This window comes from Emys orbicularis, chromosome 12 (assembly GCF_028017835.1).
Source record: "Emys orbicularis isolate rEmyOrb1 chromosome 12, rEmyOrb1.hap1, whole genome shotgun sequence".
Lineage (NCBI taxonomy): Eukaryota > Metazoa > Chordata > Testudines > Emydidae > Emys > Emys orbicularis.
The window spans coordinates 41737917-41757094 of NC_088694.1; the positions used below are offsets into that span (position 1 = coordinate 41737917).

At 43.1% G+C, this 19178-nt stretch overlaps 1 protein-coding gene and 1 pseudogene across 1 annotated transcript; both read left to right on the forward strand.

The window, feature by feature from the left end:
* Nucleotides 1-4064: 4064 nt before the first annotated feature.
* On the forward strand, nt 4065-13896 carry LOC135886212 (olfactory receptor 5F1-like). The gene is made up of 2 exons (XM_065414053.1): nt 4065-4637; nt 13669-13896. The coding sequence occupies exons 1-2, from the start codon at nt 4065-4067 to the stop codon at nt 13894-13896; spliced, it is 801 nt and encodes a 266-aa protein (XP_065270125.1).
* Nucleotides 13897-17864: 3968 nt separating this feature from the next.
* Nucleotides 17865-18816, forward strand: LOC135886215 (olfactory receptor 14A16-like; annotated as a pseudogene).
* The last annotated feature ends 362 nt before the right edge of the window (nt 18817-19178 follow it).

Sequence of the window (19178 nt, forward strand, 5' to 3'; positions counted from 1 at the left end):
CTTTGGACCGACAATACAGTCTACAGCTAGGACACCATTGCTGCATGCTCACGCTGTCTGAGCACGTTACACTCAAGCAGAGGCGGCAACGATACCTGCAAGAGTGGTCATGGCTGTACACCGTGTGGCAAAACTCACAATAATTTTTCGCTCCGAACAACTTTTTTACATCCAGAACCCCATAGTAATGCTCATTGTGCAACAGGATAAAATAAGTCTTGGGGTACACTGTGCCCCCTGTTTTAAAAAAGCCCCAGCCGCCTTTCGCCGTATACAGCACCATCTGTATGTTAACTCCTAAATGCTGTTCAAACTTTGCTACGTCACTGAGCATAACCTTTTTTTGATCTGACCACCCCAGTTTCTCATGTAACTTTCTTGCCTCTGCTAACAATTTTGCCTCCGTAGGTTTACGATCGGACATGATGGCCAAGAGCCTACCCGCAAAACACAGATTGGTACCGGTGTAAGTCAGGTCTACTAAACACGGTCTCTTTTTATGAATAATTTGACTACTAAGGATAGAATTTAAAGCTCTACGAGTGCCCCCACCCCTGTTTTTTTACAACTGTCACAACGAGGCGCAATGTCCCATCGACATGCAACTCTCTATTGCTCTGTAGCAGCTTTGAGGTCTGATTTAAGAAATCCTCAGCAGACAGCTCATCCCTAGTTCTTTTGACCGAAAACAAAGAGTTAGTTAAATTACGGTTCTCTAAATGTAAATGAACATAATCATCAGGGCCTACCCTACCATTAATGTCATCGAGCACTAACTGTATTCCCCGGTGTATGGCTTCAACAACCTGCTGAGCTGAATTTATTTGCTCAAGATTGACAAAACAAAATTCCTCACAATACACCCACCCCCCAAATCTGGATAATTCACGTTGCCAACTTCTCACTCTCTCCATATACACCTCGGCATTTTCGGGGTTACTTGGGGATTCCTCTATGGGATCATTAGCGGCATCTTCTACATCAGATGCTATTTGAGAGTCAGACTCTGAGGCGCCTCCATGAGGGTCATTGGGAGTAGAACGGGACACGTCTAGAGAGCCCTCTGGAGAATTTGCTAAACCAGAGTCTGATTCTGCCTCCCCATTTTCAGACAAGCCAGTTTGAGAGCCTCCAGTAGGGGGCATCTTCCCCCCCCCCATTACCTCTTTAGCCCTTTTTAAAATTTTTACAACAACCCGGGCCTGGAACTTTTTGGCAGCCATCTTTTTATCCCCCAAGCGCTGTCCCCCCTTTTGTTTACACATGAGCTGATGTGTACCCTGGATGGTGCCCCTTTTACCCAGGCCCCTTTTCATGACTAGTCATGCCTGCTCAGAGCCACCCTTTCCAGCCCTCATGTCTTTCAGCATGGTTCTGAACAAAGCATCATATTTTCCCCATTTCTTTCTAGAATCCCGTTCTTTTAGATTTCCCGAGGATACAGCATCCATCACTTTTCTGAGGGAAGCATCAAACTCTTCCCAAATACTAGAGCATGGAGGAGCTGTGACGAGCTTATGGTTTTGGGAGAATGGTTTGTCAGTTCTTGGTTTTTTATTCACAACCCCTAGAGCACATGCTCCGGGTTTGTGAATGTGGGCATTTTCTCTCACAGTTTCCTCAGGGCTTGGTGTGGTGGTGGCCGCTGAGGAACTAGAGTGCTGGTTGTGTGATTGCAATACATCAGCATCGCAGAAGCTTTTAGTCCTTGTTTTTTTAAACGCAGCCCCTAGAGCGCATGCTCCAGGTTTGCTCACATTCAGAACCCATAGAGTGCATGCTCTGGGATTGTGAATGTGGGTGTTTTCGCTCGCAGTTTCCTCAGGGCTTGGTGTGGTGGTGGCCGCTGAGGAACTGGAGTTGTGGTGGCATGGTTGTTTTTTACCAGAGTCTTTTGTTTTGTCCTTGGGTTTGACGTGTATGAGGTTTGGACCGCGCGGATGCTTCAGCTGCACTCTTGTGCTGTTTTGCATTGTTAAAGGTCTCAAAGCAGATTCCTGGTTTGTTGGCAGTTCTGGAGGAGGTGTCCTTGTAGCTCTGACTACAGCATTGTCAGAAAAGTTGCCCAGGCCTATGACGGGGAAAAAACAACAACAACATTTTACAAAACTGAACGTTACCATCTCTCTCACCCACACCTATGTATTTACTTAAAATACAAAACCTCATAGAACAACCAAAACAATAAGCAAAATATATTTACAGGGCTTCATCCATCCATCAGTCACTGATGCTGGTGAATTTTCCTTTTCAGCTGTCTCTTTCCTTTTTCTTTTCAGCTTGTTTTCCCTCTGGTCTAAGGATCTCATGTTTTGACTGTACTGTGGAGCAAACAAGAACATTATTATAAAACACATGAAACCGTCTTGTAAACTTTATAATATATATATATATATATATATATATATATATATATATATATATATATATATATATATATATATATATATATATATTTTTTCATTTCATTAGGGTGTTTTTGTATTTAAAAAGTCATAGCTTTACAACAAAATAATCCATTTCAGGCTGTACAACAAACACAGGTTTTTAAATACATCTCATTTTGCAGAATAAAAACAAAAACTGCTTTTAAAATCCATTTTGCAAAGAAACCCTTGTTAGTTTGAAACACACATACCACCAGTTTAAAACCCACAGTTTGCAACCAAATACTTTTCAATAAACCCACATGCATTTAAAAGCCACATGGTTGTTCTGTCCCCCAGCCATGTGTGTTTGGGGCCTTTGGTTTAGTTAGTAGCATTCCCCCCTCCCCAAGTGCCTCAAACCCCATTTTAAAAACCCATCACATTATGCACAGTAAAAAACACTGTTAGTTTGAAAACAAACCAAGTACTTTAAAAAAAACCACCAAACCTATGCCTTGCACAGCCGCCCCCCCTCTCTCTCTCTCTCACACACACACACACACCAGCAGCTTTATAAAACACACCAAACCAAGTTTGCAGCCGTACACTTTTCAAAAACCCCACATGCATTTAAAAGCCACATGCTTGTTCTGTCCCCCAGCCATGTGCCTTTGGGTTAGTTAGTAGCATTCCCTCTCCCCAAGTGCCTCAAATCCCATTTTTAAAAACCCATCACATTATGCACAGTAAAAAACCCTGTTAGTTTGAAACAAACCAAGTACTTTAAAAAAAACCTATGCCTTGCACAGGCCCCTCTCTCTCTCTCTCTCTCTCTCTCACACACACACACACACACACACACAAAACAGCAGCTTTATAAAACACACCAAACCAAGTTTGCAGCCATATACTTTTCAAAAACCCACATGCATTTAAAAGCCAGTTGCAAAAAAAAAAAAAAGTTACCTTTCACTATGGGATAAAGTGTTGCAGGCACATGCTTGTTCTGTTCCCCCTCATGTGTGTTTGGGCCTTCAGGTTCAAGAACAAGCAAAAATGTTAGTTAGTATTACCACCAAATCCCTAAACAGCCTGTGTAATACTTTTTTTTTAATTCAACAGTATTAAGCACAATTATAGTTAAAATGGTTTTTACCTTGGCCTGGTGGTGAAATGCAGTTTAAAGTTACTGGTTCCATGCTAAACAGATCACACTTGAATAAACATAGGCACCATTATTTACTAAGATAGCATGGGCAAAGAGTGGCATTATATAATATATAGTTTCAGAGTTAAAGACAGCAAGTCTTACCTCTTTTTGCAGTCCAGCAGCTATCCAAGAAAGTTTTCTGTTGAAAAGGACAAGCTCCAGCATACCTGAGGTTTTTATACCCTCTTAGCCCATTGTTTCAAACAGACTTCAACACAGTTGCTAACAGGTTAATTTAATCACCCCTCCTATAGCATTCCCTTTTGTGATCTGGGGTAGTGAAACCATGTTGTCTGCACAACAGGGCTTCCCCCCCCCCCTTTAAGTTAAAATACATTTGTGGCTTTCTTACAATATTAAACAGCACCCATTTCCAAGTGGGGGGCCTTTTGCAGATATCAATGAATGTCTTGGGGCTTGGTTGTTTTTTAAACATGTTTCTTTCATGCTTAAAGTTTGGGGGGTGGGGTTGTTTCGTAGAAAGAATGACCCATAGCATTCAACCAACTCCTGGGCCATATTTAAACTGTCCAATAGCGTTCCACCAACTCCTGTACTTCCTCCTGGACAAACTCTCCTTCACTGAGATCTGCTACATCTCTTCCACCATGCCCAAGATGCTGTGGAATCTCCTTTCTGGAGATAAGGCCATTTCCTTCACTGGCTGCCTCTTACAGATGTATTTCTTTGTTGCCCTGGGGGGCACTGAGTGTGTCCTCCTCTCGGCCATGGTTTATGACTGCTATGCTGCCATCTGCCACCCACTGCGCTACATTATCCTCATGAGGAGATGCATGTATGCCTGGCTTCTGGGGGCCTTGTGGTTCATTGGCCACCTGAACTCTGTCATCAATACTGCCATGGTCTTCTCCTTGAGCTTCTGTGGCACCGTCGAGATCCACCACTTCTTCTGTAACATCCCACCCCTGCTCCAGCTCTCCTGCTCCGATACTTCCCTGAGCCAGCTGGTGACCTTCTCTGTCTCAGGGTGTGTCATCATCCTCCCCTTCTGCCTGACCCTGCTCTCCTACCTCCTCATCCTCTCCTCCATCCTGAAGGCAAGATCAAAGCTTTCTCTACCTGCTCTTCCCACTTGGCCATGATCAGCAACTTCTATGGCACCATCATCTTCACCTACATGCACCCCTCAGCCAGCCACTCACCAGCAAGACCCGCTGGTCTCTGTGTTGTATGGCATTGTCACCCCCATGCTCAACCCTTTCATCTACAGCTTCAGGAACAAGGAGGTGCAAGGGGCTCTCTAGAGAGCCCTTGTCAGGAGCAGGGAGCAGAAGGGATGAAGCAAGAATGGGTCTGATTCCAACAAGGACAGAGCACAGGCCTGGCACTGCAGAAACTGGGGTTCAAGTCCTAGCTCCATCCCAAGCTGATTTTGATTAGTCAGTTTTTCAATTGACTTCAGTGGGGCTATACCAGTTTACACCAGCTGCGAATCTGGTCCATTGACCGTAATGAAGAGATGTCATCTTATTCCAGCTGTGGATATGGCTCATTGACTCCAATGAAGCAATACCTGATTTACACTAGCTGGGAATTTGGCCTTTTCTGTGACTCAGTTTCCCACCTACATAATATAATGTGAAAATCATTAATTTCTCCCACTCTGTATTTATATATCAAGCTCTTCAGATTGGTGTCTATCTCTTCATGTCTGAACAGTAAATAGCACAATAGAGCCATGGTTTAGGTTTGGTCCCTAAGTGCTAATGAAACACAAATAAAATGACTTTTTCCATTTAGCCTAAGTGAATTAGGCACCTGTGTTCAGTAGATAGTTGGCTTCTAACTCCCCTCACTCCTTTGACACTCCTAGCCATAATAAAACATAATCATTCTCCATTTACATCATCATTTACAATGCTCCAAAGGAATGTGTCCGGCTCCCAAACAAGAGTTTTCCATTCACTGTGGAATCCCGTGTTAAGAGATAACACTCAATTTTGCATCATAGACACCAGATTAGTTTTTCTTTCTGTAATTCCTGTTTTATCTTGAAATTCTCTTTCTATTAATAAACCTATGAATCTGCACTTATGCAAGTAAACCCAAGGAGGTCAGCCCATGGAAATTGATTCTTATATTTACAAAATACCCTTTCTTGTAATTGTATTTACACGTTGCCATTAAAAGTGCTGAGACTTTTCAGTTTGAAAAAGAGATGACTAAGGTGGGGGGGTAGGATAGACATCTACAAAATCAGGACTGGTGTGGAGAAAGTAAAAGGGAAGTTCTTTATGCCTTCTCATTACACAAGAACTAGGGGTCACCAAATGAAATTAATAGGTAGCAGGTTTAAAACAAACAAAAGGAAGTATTTCTTCACACAACACACAGTCAACCTGTGGAACTCTTTGCCAGAGGATGTTGTAAAGTCCAAGACTATAACTGGGTTAAAAAAAGAACTAGGTAAGTTCATGGAGGATAGGTCCATCAATGGCTATTAGCTTTGCCAGAAGCTGGGAATGGGCAACAGGGGATGGATCACTTGATGATTACCTGTTCTGTTCATTCCCATGGGGGCACCTGGCATTGGCCACTGTCGGAAGACAGGATACAGGCTAGATAGACCATTGGTCTGACCAGTATGGTCGTTCTTATGTTCTTATGTTAAAACCCAAAAAGGAGTAATACAACTGAATCCAGGGTCTGTGTAAATAGACTTGGAGATTCGTAGATTCAGGGTAGAAGGGATCATTAGATCATCTAGTGTCACCTTCTGTATAACACAGGGCATTATATTCCACCCAGTTGCCACTGTATTGAGCCCAATAACTTGTGTTTGATTAAAAGCTATCTTCCAGAAAGGTCTGTAGTTTGGTTCTGAAGAAACCAAGAGATGGAGAATCCGCCTCTTCCCTTGGCAATTTGTTCCAATGGTTAATCACCCTCACTATTAAAAAATTGTGCCTGATTTCTAATTCGAATTAATCACATTTTAACTTCCAGCCGTTAGTTCCTGGTCTGCCTTTTTCCATTAAATTAAAGAGTCCTTAGGTACCCAGTGAAGGTACTCATACACTGTGATCACATCACCTCTCAGTCTTCTTTTTCATTCAAAGAGAATGAGCACTTTCTCCAGTTCTCAGGTCAGTTTTAGGGTTCTCTTCTGCACTCCCTCTAGTTTCCTTTCATTAGTTTTGAATTTCATAGAATCCTAGAAATGCAGGGCTTCAAGGACTCGATAAATCATCAAATCCAGTCCCTGCTCTAAGACAAGACCAAGACCAAATCTAAACCATCCCTGACAGGTGTTTGTTAAACCTGTTCTTAAAAACCTCCAACAATGGTGTGACAGGTTGGATCACAGAACCCCCCTGGGAGCTGCCAACTGATGTGCCAAGACTACTTCTGCTCCTGCTTTCCTGCCGTGGCAGCTTAGGACTCCAGCACCCTGCCTGGTTTGAGCCAGACTCGCTAGCCTGCTGCAAACCCAGACCCAGGTCTGAATCACGTCCCCTAACAGCTGCAGGCTTACCTGAAAGCAGCGTACAGAAGTGTTCTTGTCTTTAACACTCAGATGCCCAATTCCCAATGGGGTCTAAACCCAAATAAATGCATTTTACCCTGTATAAAGCTGAGTTAATTAATAAGTAAAAAGTGATTTTATTAAATAAAGAAAGTAGGATTTAAGTGGTTCCAAGTAGTAACAGACAGAACAAAGTAAGTCACCAAGCAAAATAAAATAACACACGCAAATCTATGTCTAATCAAACTGAATACAGATAAGCTCCTCCCCAGTTCCAGAGTGCTCCCTTTTACAGACTAATCTCCTTTTTGCCTGGGTCCAGCAATCACTCACACCCCTTGCAGTCACTGTCCTTTGTTCCAGTTTCTTTCAGGTATCCTGGGAGGTGGAGAGGCTGTCTCTTTAGCCAGCTGAAGACCAAATGGAGGGGTCTCCCACAGGCTTAAATAGACTTTCTCTTGTGGATAGAGACCCCCTCCTCTCTCCTATGCAAAGTCCAGCTCCAAGATGGAGTTCTGGAATCACCTGGGCAAGTCACATGTCCATGCATGACTCACAGTTTCTTACCAGGTAGCAGCCATGGGTCACATGCTACCTTAAACGTCCTCAAGTAGACTTCTTATGTGATTGGAGCATTCCAAGATTCATTGTACTTTAAGTGTTTCTTGATTAGGTACTTAATTTCAACATTCCTTTCTCCAGGAACTGACCAAATGCTCTACTAAGGATATTTAGAAATTAAGCCAGTACACAGCCAATATTCATAACTTCAAATACAAAAATGATACATGCATACAGGTAGGATTAATAGATTCAGTAGATCATAACTTCTACATAGATATGTTACATGGCATATGTAACTTGGCATATGTAGCATAGCACATATTCAAGTTATGTCATATATATTCATAAGCATATTTCCATAAAGCATTATGAGGTACAGCGTCACAGATGGGGATTTCCACAAGCTCCCTTAACTATCATTATAGTTAGAAGGTTTTTTTTCTAAAATATCTCACCTAAATCTCTCTTTCTGCCAATTAAGCCCATTACTTCTTGTCCTACTTTCAGTGGACATGGAGAACAATTGATCCCCATCCTCTTCATAATAGCCGATAACATATTTGAGGAGTGTTATCCGGTCCCCACTCAGTCTTCAGACAGGACTCTAGATGAGGCTTCACCAGTGCCAAGTAGAGAGTGACAACTACCTCCTTTGTCTTACACACGGCACTCCTGTTAATACACCCCCAAATGACATTAGCTTCTTTTGTAACTGAATCACATTGCTGACTTATATTCAATTTGTGATCTACAGATCCATGTCAGCAGTACTACCACCTAGCATGTAGTTGTACATTAGATTTTCGCTTCCTAAGTGAAGTACTTTGTGTTAATATTTATTGAATTTCATCTAGCTGATTTCAGACCAATTCTCCAATTTGTAAAGGTCACTTTGAATTATAATCCTGTCTTCCAAAGTGCTGGTGACTCCTCCCAGCTTGGTGCCACCTGCAAATTTTATAAGCATATTCTTCACTACATTATCCAAGTCATTAATGAAAATATTGAATAGTACCAGACACAGGATTGACCCCTGTGGAACCCCACCAAGTACGCCCTCCTAGTGTAACTGCAAACCATTGATAACTACTCTTTGAGTACAGTCTTTCAAACAGTTGTGAATTCATCTTATAGTAAGTTCATGTGGACCATATTTCCCTTTTTCGTTATGAGAATGTCATGTGGGACTGTATTAAAAGCCTTACTAAAATCAACCCTGTCAAAGAAGGAAATTAGTTTGGTTTGGCGTGATTTGTTCTTGAGAAATGTATATTGGCTATTCTTTATAACCCTATTATCCTCTAGGTGCTTACAGCCTGATGATTTAATAATTTGTTCTAGTATACAGGTATCAAAATTAGGCTGACTAGTTTATAAGTCCAGGGGTCCTCTTTGTTTCCCTTTTTAAATATAGGTACTTTATTTATATTTTTATGTATATAAATAATAATATAATATATATTGATATATTAAACATAATATATTGTTAAATACAGTATATAAATATATTAACAATATATTGTATATTAATATATTTATTTATATACATTCTCTAGTGCTTTGGGACCTCACCTGTCCTCCATGACTTCTCAAAATTAATCGCTAACAGTGCTGAGATTGCTTCAGCTAGTTCCCTAAGTACCCTAGGATGAAGTTCATCAGGCCCTGCTGATTTGAATACATCTAACTTATCTAAATATTCTTTATCCTGTTCTTTCTCTATTTTGTTTTGTTTTCCTTACCCCGGTTGTTAATATTAATTGTATTGAGTATCTGGTCACCCCTAACCTTTTTAGTGAAGACTGAAGCAAAATAGGCATTAAACATCTTGACTTCTTGCTGTCATCAGTTACTCTCTCTCCTTCCCTGACAAGAGTAGGACCTAAACTTTCCTTCATCTTTCTCTTGCTCCTAATGCATTTTAAAACCTCTTAATGATTTATGTCCCTTGCTGGGTGTAACTCATTTTGTGCCTTAGACTTTCTGCTTTTGTCCCTACATGCTTGTGCTATTCTTTTGTACTCATCCTTAGCAATTTGTCCATGTTTCCCACCTTTTGATTTCACTGAATGTCCTCTTGAATGTGTGTTGATTGATGGGAAGTCCATTGTCTATGTTTGGGTTGTTTTTCATTTATGGGCTAAGCACCCAGGCTAGGTGAGTACTTACAGATGTATTTAAGAACGTGAAGAAATAAATAAATATACCCCACAAACTGACTAATGAAAATAATAAATGACATGCAAAAAGCCACGTGGAAGCTAAATTGGGTTCTTGATTACAGGTTTTCATGAAAAAAAATATGAAAAGTTAGCCACCAACTCTCTCTGTGTCCCCCCATCCACCCCAAACACAGAAAATAAGACCAAAATGTTGGGGAAATTTCCTTTTTAGAAAAAATGCCAGTTCCAGATACAAAATTTTAATCAGTTCATTAAAGGGCAAAGTTATTGAGAGCAATGCTGCAGGATCAGGGCCCATAGCCTCAGTTCAGAGACATAGAGATGTGTTGGATGCATACAAGATTAAGGGAATGAAGTCCCAAATAGCCTTCAATGTTTTGCTCCTGAAGTTGTAGATTTCAGTGTGTTGGGCCAGAGGACACAGGACTAGAAGGGGCCTCCTGGGTCATTGAGTCCAGTCGCCACTATCACAGACCATCCTGCCATATCATTCCATCCATACATTTGTAACCGTTCTGCCAGGTGGAGTTGGCAGCAACAAGGGCCAAGTTCACTATCAAGGGGTTCCTTTTTAACAATACAACACAAAACCAGCTTGAGATCCCACCCAGTAACTTGGGAAAATTACACACCACCCTTTAGGCACCTCTAAGAGTCAATACTTCCTCTCTTCCAAGCACTGAATCTGTGTGTAGAAAAGAAACTTTAAATAATAATAAAAATTTACCCAGCATTAAATTGGTAACATGCCATAAGCAGGATTCATAATCATAAGACCATGAGCAAAACACCTACCCCAGAGTATGTTGGACAGTGTCCTTAGCCTCAAGTTCGCACCTTGCGGTGAGAAAGTCCAACAAACAAAATTTCCTTTAACATGACCCTCCCCTCTCCCTCTACCACACCCCACTCACAGTTGTTGTCCTTGGTCAGTGAAGACCCAGAGTCCAGAGATGCATTCTAGTGAGTTCACCTCCCACTCTGGGGGGAGAAGGCATCTTGTCTGCTCTGTCGGTAGGCTGCTTTTCTTGCCATCAGTCTGCTTGCTCTGCCATTGGCCATTCCACTGCCCACTACCTCCACCAACTGCTCTGTTGGCCACTCGCTCCATCGTCAGTCGATCCACCATCAGCTTCTCACTCCACTATAACTTCAGGGATGACTTGAAGTCCCACAACTTAACACAGCTTTGAATGATTTCAACTCTCAGTGGTTTCAGCTGTTAGTGGGGGACTCTCACTACTAGTGCACACTGGGCAGTCTCTTTCACCAGAGACACTGTCCCAAAGGAGCTCTAATGCTTAGACCTGGTTATAAGTGATTTCAGCTCTATTGATCTGCAGCAAAAGACTCTCAATGAAATCTTAATCAGCTCTGTCATTAAATAGTGGAGAGTAAAATGGCATTTAAGACATTTAATGGCAGGGCCCACACCACCAAGTACAAGCACCTGTCTGAACCCTCTCTCATCGCTACTAGGCTTTGGCATCCCTATCCCCTGCTTAGCAAGCTCAGTTCAGTTGAGGGTGAAGCCCTCAATCAGGACATGCCAAATACAGTTCTGCTGCCCATGAGTCACACAACAGGGATAACAACCCTTTATTACTCCTGCACCCAATGACAAAGTGACTTGGAATCCAAAAGTGATCATTTGGGCAAAGTGATCATGCTGATCACCTAGGCAGAGTGGGTGTGTCCAAGCAAACAAGGTTGGCTTCTGCAGTCTTCCTCCCCAGCTCATCACTAGATGTCAGGACCAGTCAACATGGATTCACCAAGAGCAAGTCATGCCTGAACAACCTGATTGCCTTCTATAATGAGATAACTGGCTCTGTGGATATGGGGAAAGCGGTGGATGTGATATATCTTGACTTTAGCAAAGCTTTTGATACAGTCTCCCACAGTATTCTTGCCAGCAGGTTAAAGAAGTATGGACTGGATGAATGGACTATAACATGGATAGAAAGCTGGCTAGATTGTCAGGGTCATTGGGCAGTGATCAATGGCGCGATGTCTAGTTGGCAGCCGGTATCAAGTGGACTGCCCCAGGTGTCGGTCCTGGGGCTGGTTTTGTTCAACATCTTCATTAATGATCTGGAACAGGGGTTCTCAAACTGGGGGTTGGGACCCCTCAGGGGGTGTTGAGGTTATTACATGGGGGGTCGCGAGCTCTCAACCTCCACCCCAAACCCCACTTTGCCTCCAGCATTTATAATAGTGTTAAATATATAAAAAGGGTTTTTAATTTATAAGGGGGGGGGTCAGACTCAGAGGCTTGCTATGTGAAAGGGGTCACCAGTACAAAAGTTTGAGAACCACTGATCTGGATGATGGGATGGATTACACCCTCAGCAAATTTGCAGATGACACTAAGCTGGGAGGAGTGGTAGATACGCTGGAGGGTAGGGATAGGATACAGAGTGACCTAGACAAATTGGAGGAATTGGCCAAAAGAAATCTGATGAGGTTCAACAAGGACAAGTGCAGAGTTCTGCACTTAGAACGGAAGAATCCCATGCACCGCTGCAGTCTGGGGACCGACTGGCTAAGCAGCAGTTCTGCAGAAAAGAACCTGGCTATTACAGTAGATGAGAAGCTGGATATAAGTCAGCAGTGTGCCCTTGTTGCGAAGAAGGCTAACGGCATATTGGGCTGTATTAGTAGGAGCATGCCAGCAGATCGAGGGAAGTGATTATTCCCCTCTATTCGGCACTCGTGAGGCCACACCTGGAGTATTGCGTCCAGTTTTGGTCCCCCCACTACAGAAGAGATGTGAAAAAACTGGAGAGAGTCCAGCAGAGGGCAACGAAAATGATTAGGGGGCTGGGGCACATGACTTATGAGGAGAGGCTGAGAGAACTGGCCTTATTTAGTCTGCAGAAGAGAAGAGTAAGGGGGGGGGTTGATAGCAGCCTTCAATTACCTGAAAGGGAGATCAAAAGAGGATGGAGCTAGGCTGTTCTCAATAGTGGCAGATGACAGAACAAGACACAATGATCTCAAGTTGCAGTGGGGGAGGTATAGGTTGGATATTAGGAAACACTATTTCACTAGGTGGGTGGTGAAGGACTGGAATGTGTTACCTAGGGAGGTGGTGGAATCTCCATACTTAGAGGTTTTTAAGGTCCGGCTTGACAAAGCCTGGCTGGGATGATTTAGTTGGTGTTGGTCCTGCTTTGAGCAGGGGATTGGACTAGATGACCTCCTGAGGTCTCTTCTCACCCTAATATTCTATGATTCTATGTCAATGGAGAGCTCATTCAGTGCCTGCTTACGCATTTATCATGTATGGACATTTCTCCACAGCTCTAAATGCACCTGTCATGGAGAAAAATCAGAATCGGAGTAGAGCAGCCCATGAGAAGACGGATTGTCCAGGCAAGTACATGGGAGACCCGAATTCAACTCCTAAGACACTTTAGCAAAAACTAGCAGTTGACAAATGGAAAAACAAACAAACAAGAAAAAAAGAAAAATTTAAAAGTCAAATAAAAGTTACATGTAATCATATTAAAGAAATACTGAAATATCTATTTTCAGTCGGGGAAAAAAACAGATAATTGTGGCTGTGTAGGGAGGAACAGAAGAAGATATTAGCAGAAGTTTGTGGTTTTGAAAAATGTTTATCCCCCTCCCCCCAGTCAGGATCCATCATTGTGGATTTGATTCCCCTCCACACAGGATCCATGTTGTATAAGGTCTCCCCGAGACCTTGTTGAGTTAGCTCACTGGTGAGTGACTCTTTTCTCCTTTGCAGACCCAATGGGCCCCAGTTGGATGATCCCAGGAAATTGGTCTCTTGCAGCAATCACTGAGGTTGTTCTTCTTGGTTTCTTCAGCCTCCGCCAGCAGTAGCTGCCCCTCTTCCTCCTCTTCCTCATTGTGTACACGCTGACACTTCTGGGGGATAGCTTGCTTAGTCTCATGATTTGTGTGAACCGCCGCCTGCACATGCCCATGTACTGCTTCCTCAGCTACCTCTCACTGGAGATGCTCATCACCACCACCATCACACCCAAGATGCTCAGCATTCTCCTTGAAAATGTTACCAGGACTAAGACAGAAGCCAAGTGTAACCAGTAGAGCAAATCTGTCTGAGTCTTGCATGAGCCAATCACTCATGGAGAGGAGGGAGCTGTTCTGAGTTAACCAATACAACACCTGCCTGAGTCTGCAGAGTCTGCAGAGAGCCTGAACCAGTCATAAAGATAACTCCATAAGTCTGAGGCACAGGCTACTGCTCCAAGACTGCTCTTGCCATCAGTAGACAGCTGGGGCAATTCTGGGCGATACAGCCCATTTTTTATAGATGTGGCACTATTTCTCCCCACTCTTCCTGGGGTGCCTCTGAGGTGGCCTCCCTCTTGCTGGAGTAGGTCCTTCCTCTGGGTGGGAGTCTCGGACTGGACCTTTTCCTGGTCTCTGATCCCTCATCATCCTGTTACATTATCTAGGGGCCCCAGACCCCAGTTCTTCTTTTAAGAACCTGATTGATTTTCAGTGTCCTGAAGACAAAGGGTCTGTGCTCACATTGCTAACCAATTGGTTGGTATATTATTCTCAAGCCTCCCCAGGAAAGGGGGTGAAGGGGCTTGGGGGGATATTTTGGGGGAATGGGGATTCCAAGTGACCCTTCCCTGAATTTTTGTGTAAATCACTTGGTGGTGGCAGCAATATCGTCCAAGGACAAGGAAAGGAATGTGTGCCTTGGGGAAGTTTTTAACCTAAGCTGGTAGAATATAAGCTTAGGGGCTCTTTCACGTGGGTCCCCACATCTGTACCCCAGCATTCAGAGTGAGGGGGGGAACCCTGACAGAGGTTCTAAGTAACGAGTATCAGAAATACTGGAACAAACATGAAACTAGGCATCATGGAACAGATACTCAGGTCACGTGAATTGGAATAGCTCCATAGCACTATCAAATTTACACCATCTGGGGATCTGGCCTCATTGACTAACTGTACCATGGCAGACCTACACAAGTTGGGGATTTGGATTTGACCCCTGTGATAAATGAAGGGGGAGGGGAGCTCCCTTTTATGAACCCAGCCAGTCAGCTATAAAATCCCTCTTAGTAGCTGTTCTCTACATGGAATGGAATGGAATGGAATGGGGGGAGGGATAGCTCAGTGGTTTGAGCATTGGCCTGCTAAACCCAGGGTTGTGAGTTCAATCCTTGTACTTGGTCCTGCTAGTGAAGGCAGGGGACTGGACTCAATGACCTTTCAGGGTCCCTTCCAGTTCTATGAGATAGGTATATCTCCATTTATTTATTTATGTGCTTTACCTGTAAAGGTATTAAAAGTCTCACTGAGATGCATAGGTAAAAGGAACTGAGTGGGCATCTGGCCAAAAGAGCCAATGGGAAGGCTAGAACTTTTTAAAATTGAAACAAGACTCCCCTTTTGTCTGTCTATTGTTGTTCTCAGGGAGAGGCAGACTTTTGTCTCATCTTCAGTTCAGATTCAGAGGCAAAGAATATGGATTAGAAACTGTGTAATGAACCATATCCCCAGCTGGTGAAAATCAGACATAGCTCCATTGGAGTTAATGAGGCCAGATGTCCTGCTGGTCAAAACTGACATAGCTCCATGGCAGTCTTGGGGTCAGATCCTCAGCTAATGTAAATCAAAGTAGCACCAATGAAATCAAAGGGGCAAATATCCACATGGGGTAAACAGCCCTAACTACTCGGAACTCAATGGAACTGTATCAATTTACACCAATTTAGGAGGTTGCCTCCGGCTGCTTCTTAGTGACCAACATCAAACAGCCAGGGCAGCCTGAGCTGTGGGTTCCTCTGGTGGCTGCATCCCAAGAGCTGCTGATGTAACACAGGGGGAAAACATCTCTGCTCTCTCAGAACTGATTATGTGGCGTTAATGAGGAAACCAGCTCTGGTGGCACTGGACTCCATGTCTGTGCTACAAATATATAGTTCATTATGCAGTTTCCTTCACACACAGTTTGGGCCTCAGCCCTGCCTTGTTTTTAGCCACAGATCCATCCATGGTTGCTGCCATCGTGTGAGGGCAAAGGCAGATGCTGTTCCCCCATTGTAGGATTAGGGTTAGCTAGGGCAGGTGTCAGGGTGGTTTGCTCCAGAGCTGAGATCAGAGCTGGACTCACAGCCCTGGAGACCGGATTCAGCTATTTAGCCCCAGGGCAGATACATCCTGGGCTGTGACCCTGTCTTGAAGCCTGCAGAAGCCAGGATATGTTTCAGAGCTGGGAGTGGCTTTCTGCACCAATCCTATTTAGTCCTTCACCTCTCACCAAGCCTGCCTGAAGAAGGGAGAAGGGAGTGCCTGTCTCTGGAGTGGATCCCTGTCTGCAAGGAATCGCAGAGAGACCCAGTAATGCAGGAAATATGATGAAGAGTCAGGGAAATGGATGTTGGATAATACAGAGATGGGGGCATTATTGACAGATCTATTCATAGACAATGACTGACAAATCCTGACAGTGGACTGTCAAATGAACCACAGACTGGGAAACATACCACAAAGACCAGCTTTGTAAGTTTGCAATTTCAGTTAAATATGTTTGGTATTATTATGTTGCAGAAATTTAATTCTAGAGCTATGAATTACAATTGAAACTCTTAAAGTCTTTTACTATCATTTAATCAAACATCTAGAGCTCTTCTTTTTTTTCTGCAGCAGAAAAAAATCAATTTTCATAGAAATTGTGAAAACTAAACATTTTTTGTTTTTGTTAACTGAGAACCAAACAATTGCTGGTAAAAAACTGTGTAAAACTGGAAAATTTTCACTGAAGTAATTGAATTTTTTTTCTTCCCAATACATATGTTATTTTTAAGGATAGGCGAGACTTCTTATGAAAATGTCTTCAGTTCAAATCCCAGTTTTCCTTTGAAATAATTTAAACCAAAAATATCTGAATACCCCAAATTGGAAATTTAGAATTAAGCCAGGGTGGGAACATTAATATTGTCCAATAACACCACTCTTCTGAACCCATTCACTCTATTGCAATCCCATTTATGGCTGTTTCAAAGGGATACTTGCAGGATGGTAAAACTGAGTAAACAGCATAAGCTGATACCCACAGGATATGCTATATACATGCAGGGACCTTTAAACTGAGGCACAGAGAGTTGAAGCCCCCAACCAAAGCCTGTCTCTGCCCAAGGACATAGAGGAGGGCAATGGGACTAGACCCCAGCTTTCCGGCTCTAGCACCATATCCTCTGTCCCACACTGATGCCTGCTAAACAGAAATGCTCTTAACAGGTGGACAGAACAAACACATAGTAAGACACAGCCTATGCCCCAGAGAGTTTATAACTGAAGTAGACAAGGTAGAGAAAGGGAGGAAGGGGAAACAGAGGCTCAGGGAGGGGAAGTGACTGGCCCAAGGTCACACAGCAGGTCAGTGGCCGAATCAAGAATAGAAACCAAAGCTCCTGACAGCCACTGACCCGCACAGCACAGACATAAAGTCAGAGGGAAATGGCACAACATAGAATTAGCTGAGCGATGCTATTAGTCGCTCGTCACACAGAGATGAAATGCAGCTGGGATTTGATGCCATGAATCAGTTTTGGAAGCAGGCAGCAGGCTGTCCATGTGGTGTTGCAGTGGAATCCTTACAAATGTGCTGTCATATTGGATGCTTTGTGTGTCCATGTCATATTTCACTGGAAAATGGAAATCAGGCAGCACTAGCTTTTTAGTATTTTAGCTTCATAACTAAGTTTGCAGCCTGCTGTCTGGAGCAATAGAGGAATTATCTTGTCTAGATAATTGAGGTTGGATGTGCTTTGCTCCATCCTTCATACTGTATTTTATCAAGCCACATCCTCAGCCAGATCTTCAGATGGTGCAAACTGATGCAGTTCCATTGACTTTAAGGGAGCCACACCAATTTACACATATGTGTTAACTTTCCACTCCTAGTTAATGGCAATGGTGAGTGCTCGGCACAATTGACACTTTTATCGAGAGATATTTATCTGTAGCTCTAATCCTGACCATTGTCTTTCTCCTTCCTTCTGCAGCCATCACACAATGAACTGAGAAAGAAAATGTCCAACCAAACCACTGTGACCGAGTTCCTTCTCCAGGGATTCTCTGATGTTCGGGAGCTGCAGATTTTGCACTTTGTGGTGTTTCTGCTGATTTACCTAGCAGCCCTGATGGGGAATCTTCTCATCACTATGGTTGTAGCCCTGAACCACCCCCATGTACTTCTTCCTGGTGAATCTGTCCATCCTGGACCTTGGCTCCATCTTCGTCACCATCCCCAAGTCCATGGCCAATTCCCTCATGAACACCAGGGTGATTTCTTATCCTGGATGTGTCGCCCAAGTCTTTCTCTTTTTCCTCTTCACTGCAGCTGATTTTGCCATACTCACGATCATGGCATATGACAGATATGTCGCTCTCTGCCAACCACTGCACTACGAGAGCGTAATGAACAGGGGAGCTTGTGTCCAAATGGCAGCCAGTGCCTGGATTACTGGTATTGTCTACGCTTCACTGCACACCGGGAACACCTTCAGGTTACCCTTCTGCCAGTCCAATGTCATCAACCAGTTCTTCTGTGAAATCCCCCAGATACTCAAGCTCACCTGCTCTGACTTGTACCTTAGTGAAGTTGGGCTTCTTATCTTTAGTGTGTTTTTAAGTTTAAACTGCTTTCTTTTTATAATTGTGTCTTATGTTCAGATCTTCAAAACCGTGCTGAGAATCCCCTCTGAGCAGGGCCGACATAAAGCCTTCTCCACCTGCCTTCTTCACCTCATTGTGGTCTCTTTGTTACTTTGCACTGGCTTCTTTGAGTACATGAAACCCACCTCCAGCTCAGCATCAGGGCTGGATCTCATGGTGGCTGTTCTCTATTCTGTGGTGCCTCCAATGATGAATCCGATCATCTACAGCATGAGGAACAAGGAGATCAAAGCTGCATTAAAGAAACTGATTGTGTGGAAGTTATTCACCAATAAAAATATGTCCATCATTGATCCTTGGCTGTGATTTCATTGTGGGCTTCTTTATAGTAATAATCAATTGATGTCAAAGTTATTTCCTTGAGAAAATAAGGTGCAATCTGTTATGGTGTCATAAAATCTGCACTAACTCTGTGGAAGTCAAATGAGTAAGTTTAGGATTAAACCATGTACATAATATCAGAATCTATATGTCTATCCATAAATCTACATAGACACATATCTATCTGTCTTAGAGATTTATACTGCGACCATCACCATGCTATCTCAGCGTGCTGCACAGAATATCTATAGCTATTGCTAACTCACTAGTGGACTTTGTGATATCTCTTCCTCTTTTCCTTTTTTGGGATAAAAATTATGCTTGGGTATGAGAGGTTTGGCTTGTGT

Coding starts and splice junctions, on each gene's coding strand:
- LOC135886212 (XM_065414053.1), top strand. CDS start 4,065: ATGACCCATAGCATTCAACCAACTCCTGGGCCATATTTAAACTGTCCA. Junction 4,638..13,668: donor TCCTCTCCTCCATCCTGAAG/GCAAGATCAAAG, acceptor CGCCAGCAGTAG/CTGCCCCTCTTCCTCCTCTT.